The sequence below is a fragment of the Somniosus microcephalus genome, chromosome 31 (genome assembly GCF_052327205.1).
Source record: "Somniosus microcephalus isolate GS21.2 chromosome 31, FLI_Smic_1.0, whole genome shotgun sequence".
In the NCBI taxonomy this organism is placed as follows: domain Eukaryota; kingdom Metazoa; phylum Chordata; class Chondrichthyes; order Squaliformes; family Somniosidae; genus Somniosus; species Somniosus microcephalus.
This window is the reverse complement of record NC_141017.1, coordinates 41,974,917-41,987,181: the sequence shown is the minus strand read 5'-3', so window position 1 is coordinate 41,987,181 and position 12,265 is coordinate 41,974,917. Positions and strand designations below refer to the sequence as shown.

The following is a 12,265-nucleotide window of genomic DNA, read 5'->3' as shown; positions in this document are numbered from 1 at the left end:
GTACACTAGCTCACATCGCCTACACATCCCTATTGTACACTAGCTCACATCTCCTACACATCCCTATTGTACACTAGCTCACATCCCCTACACATCCCTATTGTACACTAGCTCACATCCCCTACACATCCCTATTGTACACTAGCTCACATCCCCTACACATCCCTATTGTACACTCGCTCACATCTCCTGCAGATCCCTATTGTACACTAGCTCACATCCCCTACACATCCCTATTGTACACTTGCTCACATCTCCTACACATCCCTATTGTACACTCGCATCTCCTGCACATCCCTATTGTACACTTGCTCACATCTCCTACACATCCCTATTGTACACTCGCATCTCCTGCACATCCCTATTGTACACTAGCTCACATCCCCTACACATCCCTATTGTACACTAGCTCACATCTCCTGCACATCCCTATTGTACACTAGCTCACATCTCCTACACATCCCTATTGTACACTAGATCACATCCCCTACACATCCCTATTGTACACTAGCTCACATCTCCTGCACATCCCTATTGTACACTAGCTCACATCCCCTACACATCCCTATTGTACACTAGCTCACATCCCCTACACATCCCTATTGTACACTAGTTCACATCTCCTACACATCCCTATTGTACACTAGCTCACATCCCCTACACATCCCTATTGTACACTAGCTCACATCTCCAACACATCCCTATTGTACACTAGCTCACATCTCCTGCACATCCCTATTGTACACTAGCTCACATCCCCTACACATCCCTATTGTACACTAGCTCACATCCCCTACACATCCCTATTGTACACTAACTCACATCCCCTACACATCCCTATTGTACACTAGCTCACATCCCCTACACATCCCTATTGTACACCAGCTCACATCTCCTACACATCCCTGTTGTACACGAGCTCACATCTCCTACACATCCCTATTGTACACTAGCTCACATCTCCTACACATCCCTATTGTACACTAGCTCACATCTCCTGTACATCCCTATAGTACACTAGCTCACATCCCCTACACATCCCTATTGTACACTCGCTCACATCTCCTACACATCCCTATTGTACACTAGCTCACATCTCCTACACATCCCTATTGTACACTAGCTCACATCCCCTACACATCCCTATTGTACACTAGCTCACATCCCCGACACATCCCTATTGTACACTAGCTCACATCTCCTGCACATCCCTATTGTACACTAGCTCACATCCCCGACACATCCCTATTGTACACCAGCTCACATCTCCTACACATCCCTATTGTACACTAGCTCACATCCCCTACACATCCCTATTGTACACCAGCTCACATCTCCTACACATCCCTATTGTACACTTGCTCACATCTCCTACACATCCCTATTGTACACTCGCATCTCCTGCACATCCCTATTGTACACTTGCTCACATCTCCTACACATCCCTATTGTACACTCGCATCTCCTGCACATCCCTATAGTACACTAGCTCACATCCCCTGCACATCCCTATTGTACACTAGCTCACATCTCCTGCACATCCCTATTGTGCACTAGCTCACATCTCCTACACATCCCTATTGTACACTAACTCACATCCCCTACACATCCCTATTGTACACTAGCTCACATCCCCTACACATCCCTATTGTACACTAGCTCACATCCCCTACACATCCCTATTGTACACTAGCTCACATCCCCTACACATCCCTATTGTACACTTGCTCACATCTCCTACACATCCCTATTGTACACGAGCTCACATCTCCTGCACATCCCTATTGTACACTAGCTCACATCCCTATTGTACACTAGCTCACATCCCCTACACATCCCTATTGTACACTTGCTCACATCTCCTACACATCCCTATTGTACACGAGCTCACATCTCCTGCACATCCCTATTGTACACTAGCTCACATCCCCTACACATCCCTATTGTACACTAGCTCACATCCCCTACACATCCCTATTGTACACTAGCTCACATCTCCTACACATCCCGATTGTACACGAGCTCACATCCCCTACACATCCCTATTGTACACTAGCTCACATCTCCTACACATCCCTATTGTACACTAGCTCACATCTCCTGCACATCCCTATTGTACGCTAGCTCACATCCCCTACACATCCCTATTGTACACTAGCTCACATCTCCTACACATCCCTATTGTACACTAGCTCACATCTCCTACACATCCCTATTGTACACTAGCTCACATCCCCTGCACATCCCTATTGTACACTTGCTCACATCCCCTACACATCCCTATTGTACACTAGCTCACATCTCCTACACATCCCTATTGTACACTAGCTCACATCCCCTGCACATCCCTATTGTACACTTGCTCACATCTCCTACACATCCCTATTGTACACTAGCTCACATCCCCTACACATCCCTCTTGTACACTAGCTCACATCTCCTGTACATCCCTATTGTACACTAGCTCACATCCCCTACACATCCCTATTGTACACTCGCTCACATCTCCTACACATCCCTATTGTACACTCGCTCACATCTCCTGTACATCCCTATTGTACACTAGCTCACATCCCCTACACATCCCTATTGTACACTAGCTCACATCCCCTGCACATCCCTATTGTACACTCGCTCACATCTCCTGTACATCCCTATTGTACACTAGCTCACATCTCCTGCACATCCCTATTGTACACTAGCTCACATCCCCTACACATCCCTATTGTACACTAGCTCACATCCCCTACACATCCCTATTGTACACTTGCTCACATCTCCTACACATCCCTATTGTACACGAGCTCACATCTCCTGCACATCCCTATTGTACACTAGCTCACATCCCCTACACATCCCTATTGTACACTAGCTCACATCCCCTACACATCCCTATTGTACACTAGCTCACATCTCCTACACATCCCGATTGTACACGAGCTCACATCCCCTACACATCCCTATTGTACACTAGCTCACATCTCCTACACATCCCTATTGTACACTAGCTCACATCTCCTGCACATCCCTATTGTACGCTAGCTCACATCCCCTACACATCCCTATTGTACACTAGCTCACATCTCCTACACATCCCTATTGTACACTAGCTCACATCCCCTACACATCCCTATTGTACACTAGCTCACATCTCCTACACATCCCTATTGTACACTAGCTCACATCCCCTGCACATCCCTATTGTACACTTGCTCACATCCCCTACACATCCCTATTGTACACTAGCTCACATCTCCTACACATCCCTATTGTACACTAGCTCACATCCCCTGCACATCCCTATTGTACACTTGCTCACATCTCCTACACATCCCTATTGTACACTAGCTCACATCCCCTACACATCCCTCTTGTACACTAGCTCACATCTCCTGTACATCCCTATTGTACACTAGCTCACATCCCCTACACATCCCTATTGTACACTCGCTCACATCTCCTACACATCCCTATTGTACACTCGCTCACATCTCCTGCACATCCCTATTGTACACTAGCTCACATCCCCTACACATCCCTATTGTACACTAGCTCACATCCCCTACACATCCCTATAGTACACTAGCTCACATCTCCTACACATCCCTATTGTACACTAGCTCACATCTCCTACGCATCCCTATTGTACACTAGCTCACATCTCCTACACATCCCTATTGTACACTAGCTCACATCTCCTACACATCCCTATTGTACACTAGCTCACATCTCCTACACATCCCTATTGTACACTAGCTCACATCCCCTACACATCCCTATTGTACACTTGCTCACATCCCCTACACATCCCTATTGTACACTAGCTCACATCTCCTGCACATCCCTATTGTACACTAGCTCACATCCCCTACACATCCCTATTGTACACTAGCTCACATCCCCTACACATCCCTATTGTACACTTGCTCACATCTCCTACACATCCCTATTGTACACTAGCTCACATCCCCTACACATCCCTATTGTACACTTGCTCACATCTCCTGTACATCCCTATTGTACACGAGCTCACATCTCCTACACATCCCTGTTGTACACTCGCTCACATCTCCTACACATCCCTCTTGTACACTAGCTCACATCTCCTGTACATCCCTATTGTACACGAGCTCACATCTCCTGCACATCCCTATTGTACACTAGCTCACATCCCCGACACATCCCTATTGTACACTAGCTCACATCCCCGACACATCCCTATTGTACACTAGCTCACATCCCCTACACATCCCTATTGTACACTAGCTCACATCCCCTACACATCCCTATTGTACACTAGCTCACATCTCCTGCACATCCCTATTGTACACTAGCTCACATCCCCTACACATCCCTATTGTACACTAGCTCACATCCCCGACACATCCCTATTGTACACTTGCTCACATCTCCTGTACATCCCTATTGTACACTAGCTCACATCTCCTACACATCCCTATTGTACACTAGCTCACATCTCCTACACATCCCTATTGTACACTAGCTCACATCTCCTGTACATCCCTATTGTACACGAGCTCACATCTCCTACACATCCCTGTTGTACACTCGCTCACATCTCCTACACATCCCTCTTGTACACTAGCTCACATCTCCTGTACATCCCTATTGTACACGAGCTCACATCTCCTGCACATCCCTATTGTACACTAGCTCACATCCCCTACACATCCCTATTGTACACTAGCTCACATCCCCGACACATCCCTATTGTACACTAGCTCACATCCCCGACACATCCCTATTGTACACTAGCTCACATCCCCGACACATCCCTATTGTACACTAGCTCACATCCCCTACACATCCCTATTGTACACTAGCTCACATCCCCTACACATCCCTATTGTACACTAGCTCACATCTCCTGCACATCCCTATTGTACACTAGCTCACATCTCCTGCACATCCCTATTGTACACTCGCTCACATCTCCTACACATCCCTATTGTACACTAGTTCACATCTCTTGCACATCCCTATTGTACACTCGCTCACATTGTCCTCCCTCCATGCTATGAGATTATGGTGTTAGTGATACTCTGCTGCCTTTGGGGATGTGAATTCAGCTGCTCCTGTGTGTATCGCTGCCGATGTCAGGGTTAAACAGACTCCCCATTACTGAACAGTGCGTCCGGCTCCATTGCTCTCTGTGTCCACTGGGCTCGGGTAACTGCGCGGCCTCCTCACCTCCCTGAAGGTGGTTAGAGATTGAAGGAATGGGAATAGTGATCCTGAGGACAGCCTCACTTTAAACAGCTCAGTAATTTATAAACAGTCCCAGAGGTTTCAGCGGTATTGTTACCTTGTCGCTACACTTTCTGATGACTGTGGCCAGTTCGGAGACCACCATATCAATGCACTTCAGGCACGGCTCCTTCAGCTTGTGCACCTGCTTTTTCACTATGGCTTCGAACGCCATGTCTGGGGTGAAGAGCCCTGTCCTACACACAGCAAGCACAGAGCAGAGGGAACAGGGGGCAGGGACAGGATCAGGGGCAATATGGAAACACAGACACCAAGAGAGAGCCAGCAGGAGAGACATAGAAGGGGGAAAAAAAACAAAATAGACAGAGAATGCAAGAGAGTTAGCATGTCCATCATCAAGATCAGCAAACTGAACCAAGGCAGGCCCAAGTCAGCGCTACGGGGCCTGTGAGGAGAGTCACTGCCCAGGCTCCAGGGACATGAGGCAGCAATGCACTTAAATGCTGAGTTCAGCTGCCAGTTAACCTTTCTCCAGTGACTCGAGTGCATGACTGAAGGAGGCAAACCAGCCACAAACTGTGCCCCTGGGGTGGGAGAAGAGGGAGAATCAACCCCAACTGTCTACTTAATAAGGGGCAGAGCACAGTGCTGCCAGTGATCCATCTTAATGCTGGAGCGGGGAGAGCAGCCTTGGCTATCCCTCCCACCATCGCTGGTGACTGGTTCAAACATAGGACAAGTTGCAGAAAGCGGAGTGCGATCCTACTGACCCACAGCGCTCACAGGGCCCCGCCTGCTCAGTTTGCTTATCCCTGCTCAGTAATGCATGCACCATTACTTCTGACAACCCATTACACCTGCTGTGTGTTCCTTTAGCTTGGAGATTGTTTGTTTTTTGGCTGGGGGGGGCGGGGGGAGCGAGAGAGGTGGGGTTGTTAGATAGTTCCCTGAAGCACCTGCTCAATCACAGAACCAGAAGTGTTTTCCCGATGCTGATTCTGTAGGTAAACGGTAGAATTAACTGCTGGCTCCAGTGTTCCTCATGGACTGTGTGTACAATTGTGTCACTGGGACCTCCGGCAGCAAAGGAGTGTGCGAGACCCTTCAGCAGGTCCACGGGGGCGGCGCCACAGTGGAGAGTTCAGTAGCAGTGCCCTTCACTCAGTTATCAGCACGGGCAAGGTCACTGTAACTAGCAGCCCCAGTAACATTATAGCAGCTGTGGTGCACATTGTACTGGCCTGGTTTAGAGTCAGTCACCGAATCTTAAGCAAAATAAGTAATGCAGATAGACTCGTGTGAACAGACCTGGGCAATCTTTGCATCGAAGTGTTACAGGGGGAGGGGAGGGAAGGTGAAAGGTTACGGGGCAAGGGGGGGGGGGGGGGTGTGAAAGGTGAAAGGTTCCTGGGGTGGGGGTGGGGGTTGGGGAGGGAAAAGTGAAAGGTTACAGGGGGTGAAAGGTTCCTGGGGGGGGTGGGGGGAGGGATAGGTGAAAAGTTACAGGGAGGTTACGGGGGGAGGGGAGGGAAAGGTTACAGGGAGGGGGGGGGTGAAAGGTTCCTGGGGGGGTGGGGGGAGGGGAGGGAAAGGTTACAGGGGTGAAAGGTTACGGGGGAGGGAAAGGTGAAAGGTTACAGGGAGGTTACGGGGTGGGGGAAGGTTCCTGGGGAGGTGGGGGGAGGGAAAGGTGAAAGGTTACGAGGGGTCTGTTATCTCCACCACCCCTTACACCCCCAAATAAATCCAAAACTTACAATGTTTGCCAGATGAATTCATTCACCCCAGGATAACTGTGCAACAGCTAAATCATTCCCCAGCTGGCATCATGCCTCGACCTGCTACCCAGGCCACACCCACTCCAGGGGAGAGGCAGGATTTCGAACACGCTGCAGGGGCTAGCACACTTGTCCTGGGACAGCGGAAGGAACATGACAGCAAGTCTAATGCATTACTGTTTGTGCAACAGTTCAGATATCTGCACCAGGGCTCAAACACCTGGGAGGGTCAGAGCGGTAAACTTATCAAATTAGCATCACCCCAACACACAAAAATGCACAGCACCCATCACCACTCAGGAAGGCTGCCCCCCTCGGATTGTGTTTCTACAGTAAAATGCACATTTAAACTGTTCTACGTCTCCATGCACTTAAGAGGAGTAACGGAACGCCAGAAAACTGATAGGGCTGCGCCTGAACATCAGAATCCATTGCCCCAACTCGTTCATACACTGGAGAGAGAGAGAGAGAGAGAGACCGACCCAGAGAGACCGACCGAGAGAGAGACCGAGAGAGACCGCCCGACCGAGAGAGAGAGAGAGAGAGAGAGAGAGAGACCGACCGAGAGAGAGAGACCGACCGAGAGAGAGAGAGAGACCGACCCAGAGAGAGACCGAGAGAGACCGCCCGACCGAGAGAGAGAGAGAGAGAGAGACCGACCGAGAGAGAGAGAGAGACCGACCGAGAGAGAGAGAGAGACCGACCGAGAGAGAGAGAGACCGACCGAGAGAGAGAGAGAGAGACCGACCGAGAGAGAGAGACCGACCGAGAGAGAGAGAGACCGACCGAGAGAGAGACCGACCGAGAGAGAGAGAGACCGACCGAGAGAGAGAGAGACCGACCGAGAGAGAGAGAGACCGACCGAGAGAGAGACCGAGAGAGAGAGAGACCGACCGAGAGAGAGACCGACCGAGAGAGAGACCGACCGAGAGAGAGACCGAGAGAGAGAGAGACCGAGAGAGAGAGAGACCGAGAGAGAGAGAGACCGAGAGAGAGAGAGACCGAGAGAGAGAGAGACCGAGAGAGAGAGAGAGAGACCGAGAGAGAGAGAGAGACCGAGAGAGAGAGAGAGACCGAGAGAGACCCCGACCGAGAGAGAGACCGAGAGAGAGAGAGACCGAGAGAGAGAGAGACCGAGAGAGAGAGAGACCGAGAGAGAGAGAGACCGAGAGAGAGAGAGACCGAGAGAGAGAGAGAGGCCCCGAGAGAGAGACCGACCCAGAGAGAGACAGTATCCAATTCAGAGTTTGGGCTACCACCTCTGAAGGGTGCCCTTCAGTAACACTGCCACGTGGAAAGGAATCATCAGCTCATGCTGCAGACTTTGCCCTTTCCCCTCTGCACTCTCCACCCAGGTGCCCTCCACCTAGAGAGGGTGTTGGGGTTGGTCGCGGAGGTCAGGGATCTATCCAGCCACACTGCGTTCCTGGGTTTGTGGCCCGGTGTGCCCTGGTTGCTCCTCATGCACAGCAGACAGTTTAAATGTTAGGTCATGCACACAACTACACAGTACAAGCTGCTGGTGCAGGCGAGCCTCCGAGGCAGGGATACCTTGAGTGTGCACTGTCTGACTGTGTTTACCAACTCCTGGATAACCATGTCCACACACTTCAAACACGGCGCTTTCAGCTTCACCACCTGCTTTTTCACTATCGCTTCAAACGCCAAGTCCGGGGTGAAGAGCCCCGTTCTACAGCCAGGGGGAGGGAGAGAAAAAAACAAAACAAAAGGGAAAAGCAAGTCAAACACGAGGAAGCACACGGCACCCAGCTCAGGACGACCAGGCCCACAAAGCATTCACTTGGACTTTCATTTCATTTCCCGAAGGCGCTGACTTTTGCTAAGGTTTGGTTCCATGGGAGGCGGCTGCATTTTGCCAGAGTAGAGACTGCCAGGACAGCAAGCTATTCTACCATGCAGGGCGGCGCAATCTTGCCACCACACGCACGTTAGTGATCAGGAGCAGAAACCCGGGCTGATTTTCTTCCCTCCCTAACCCAGACCGATCAACTAACTCAGCAGAGCATAACTGGGATCTTCCTGGTCTTTAAGGCTTAGTAAGGCACGGTGTGACCCATCGAGGGAGGGCCAAATATGACCTATAACTGGATTCAGGGAACGACAAGCACTGCATTAACAATGCTGCCTCCCCTGGTACATTGCAATCTGATCATCTGTCTGCAGGAGTATTCTACCTGCCATGCGCGGGCGTGCACACACACTAGCCCCGCCCTACGCACACGCACGTGCCCTGCCCCCAGCCCCGGGTAAGTGTGCCCTGCCCCGCCCCCAGCCCCGGGCACGTGCCCCGCCCCCAGCCCCGGGCGCGTGTGCCCTGTCCCGGGCGCATGTGCCCTGCCCCCTGCCCCCGGGCGCGCGTGCCCTGCCCCCAGCGCGCGTGCCCTGCCCCCAGCCCCGGGCGCGCGTGCCCTGCCCCCAGCGCGCGTGCCCTGCCCCCAGCCCCGGGCGCGCGTGCCCTGCCCCCAGCGCGCGTGCCCTGCCCCCAGCCCCGGGCGCGCGTGCCCTGCCCCCAGCGCGCGTGCCCTGCCCCCAGCCCCGGGCGCGCGTGCCCTGCCCCCAGCCCCGGGCGCGCGTGCCCTGCCCCCAGCCCCGGGCGCGCGTGCCCTGCCCCCAGCCCCGGGCGCGCGTGCCCTGCCCCCAGCCCCGGGCGCGCGTGCCCTGCCCCCAGCCCCGGGCGCGCGTGCCCTGCCCCCAGCCCCGGGCGCGCGTGCCCTGCCCCCAGCCCCGGGCGCGCGTGCCCTGCCCCCAGCCCCGGGCGCGTGTGTCCTGCCCCCAGCCCCAGGCGTGTGCCCTGCCCCCAGCCCCGGGCGTGTGCCCTGCCCCCAGCTGTAATGTTTCAATGCCAGGATTATGTTTTTGGCCCCGGTCTGAATCTGAATGGGAGCTGGGCTTGCACCAGGTGCCCTGAGCCAGACTAAGAATGAATGAAATTAAACAAAGAAAGCTCACATAAACAGGTGCTAAACAGAGTGGGGAGAAGAGGGGAGGAGAAACTTCCACAGATTACTTGCCCCCAAACTCAACTGAAAGGTCAGTAACTGCTGGGTTTCGAGAAACATTTCCAACCCAGTGTTGTGCATCTTACAAGAGGCAGAGATTCCTCTGCCCTCACCTGCACCACACTCACCTACTGCCACATAAACACCGTTTATAGAGAGGCGTCATACTAACACTTTTACCACCAATGATTAGATCTGAAGGTTTTACAGCTCAAGACTCTCCAAACAACAAGCACAAGCCTCACTCACTGCAACGAGATCCTGCACCCTTTCAAGCAGCAGATCCAGGGGTACGTCCTGTTCAAACATCTGCACCACTCACTGCGCCAACAGTACACAATCCATGATATGGGACTGAAAGCCAATAAATCCCCTGGGCCTGATGTCCTACATCCTAGGGTTTTAAAAGAGGTGGCTATAGAGATAGTGGATGCATTGGTTGTCATCTTCCAAAATTCCATAGATCCTAGAACGGTTCCCACGGATTGGAAGGTAGCAAATGTAACCCCACTATTTAAGGAGGGAGGGAAGAGAGAAAACGGGGAACTACAGACCCGTTAGCCTGACATCAGTAGTAGGGAAAATGCTAGAATCTATTATTAAAGACGTGGTAACAGGGCACTTAGAAAATAATAATAGGATTGGGCAAAGTTAACATCGATTTATGAAAGGGAAATCATGTTTGACAAATCTGTTACGAGTATTTTGAGGTAACTAGCAGGATAGATAGGGAAACCAGTGGATGTGGTGTATTTGGATTTTCAGAAGGCATTCAATAAGGTGCCACACAAGAGGTTATTAAACAAAATTAGGGCTCATGGGATTGGGGGTAATATACTAGCATGGACTGAGGATTGGTTAAAGGACAGAAAACAGAGAGTAGGAATAAATGGGTCATTTTCGGGTCAGCAGGCTGTAACTAGTGGGGTATCACGAGGATCAGTGCTTGGGCCTCAGCTATTCACAATCTACATCAATGATTTGGATGAGGGGACCAAATGTAATATATCCAAGTTTGCTGATGATACAAAGTTAGGTGGGAATGTAAGTTGTGAGGAGGATGCAAAGAGGCTTCAAGGGGATATAGACAGACTAAGTGAGTGGGCAAGAACATGGCAAATGGAATATAATGTGGAGAAATGTGAAGTTATCCACTTTGGTAGGAAAAGCAGAGTATTTTTTAAATGGTGAGAGATTGGGAAATGTTGGTGTTCAGAGGGACCTGAGTGTCCTTGTACACGAATCACTGAAAGTTAACATACAGGTACAGCAAGCAATTAGGAAAGTAAATGGTATGTTGGCCTTTATTACAAGAGGATTTGAGTACAGGAAACTTTGTGCTGTCCGGCACCGACGGGACCGAGCTGCTGCTGTTCCCTCAAAACTGCCGGACACTCCAGAGTTAATGTTGAAAGATACGGATCGCCGTATCTGACAAACACTGTTGCTTAGCAACAGCTTCTAAACACTCGGGTGCAGCTGCAAGTGTCTGTAGCTGAAGCTGTTGCTATAGCTACAGACCTTGCAGTGCTTGACTGGTGAAAAAAAAACAAAGAAACAAAAAGAATAAAAAACGGCTCCTGATTTTTGCCGGTGGCTCCAGCTTGCCGGATGGTTCACCTCTGGATAACTCAAAGTTTCCTGTATAAGAGTAAAGACGTCTTACTGCAATTATATAGGGCCCTGGTGAGACCACACCTGGAGTATTGTGCACAGTTTTGGTCTCCTTACCTAAGGAAGGATATACTTGCCATAGAGGGAGTGCAACGAAGGTTCACCAGACTGGTTCCTGGGATGGGGGGGGATTGTCCTATGAGGAGAGATTGAGTAGACTAGGCCTATATTCTCCAGAGTTTAGAAGAATGAGAGGTGATCTCATTGAAACATACAAAATTCTTACAGGGCTTGACAGGGTAGATTCAGAGAGTCTAGAACCAGGGGTCACAGTCTCAGAATAAGGGGTCGGCCATTTAGGACTGAGATGAGGTGAAATTTCTTCACTCAGAGGGTGGTGAATCTTTGGAATTCTCTACCCCAGAGGGCTGTGGAGGCTCAGTCGTTGAGTATATTCAAGACAGAGATCGATAGATTTTTGGATATTAAGGGAGTCGAGGGATATGGGGATAGTGCAGGAAAGTGGAGATGAGGTAGAAGATCAGCCATGATCTTACTAAATGGCGGAGCAGACTCGAAGGGCCGAATGGCCTACTCCTATTTATTACATTCTTATGTACCTGT

General features: G+C 50.9%; 1 protein-coding gene across 5 annotated transcripts in view; it reads right to left on the bottom strand.

Annotated features, from left to right (window-relative positions):
• Positions 1-12,265, bottom strand: part of dnm2a (dynamin 2a) — a 95,487-nt gene that overhangs the window by 45,554 nt on the left and 37,668 nt on the right. For 3 of the 5 annotated variants that reach the window (XM_085971961.1, XM_085971956.1, XM_085971960.1), the window contains exon 10: positions 8,559-8,697. In XM_085971961.1, coding sequence (XP_085828087.1) covers positions 8,559-8,697 — 139 coding nt within the window. Of the gene's footprint in view, positions 1-5,326; positions 5,466-8,558; positions 8,698-12,265 lie in introns of all 5 variants that reach the window. The other 2 variants (XM_085971957.1, XM_085971959.1) reach the window with 1 other exon arrangement.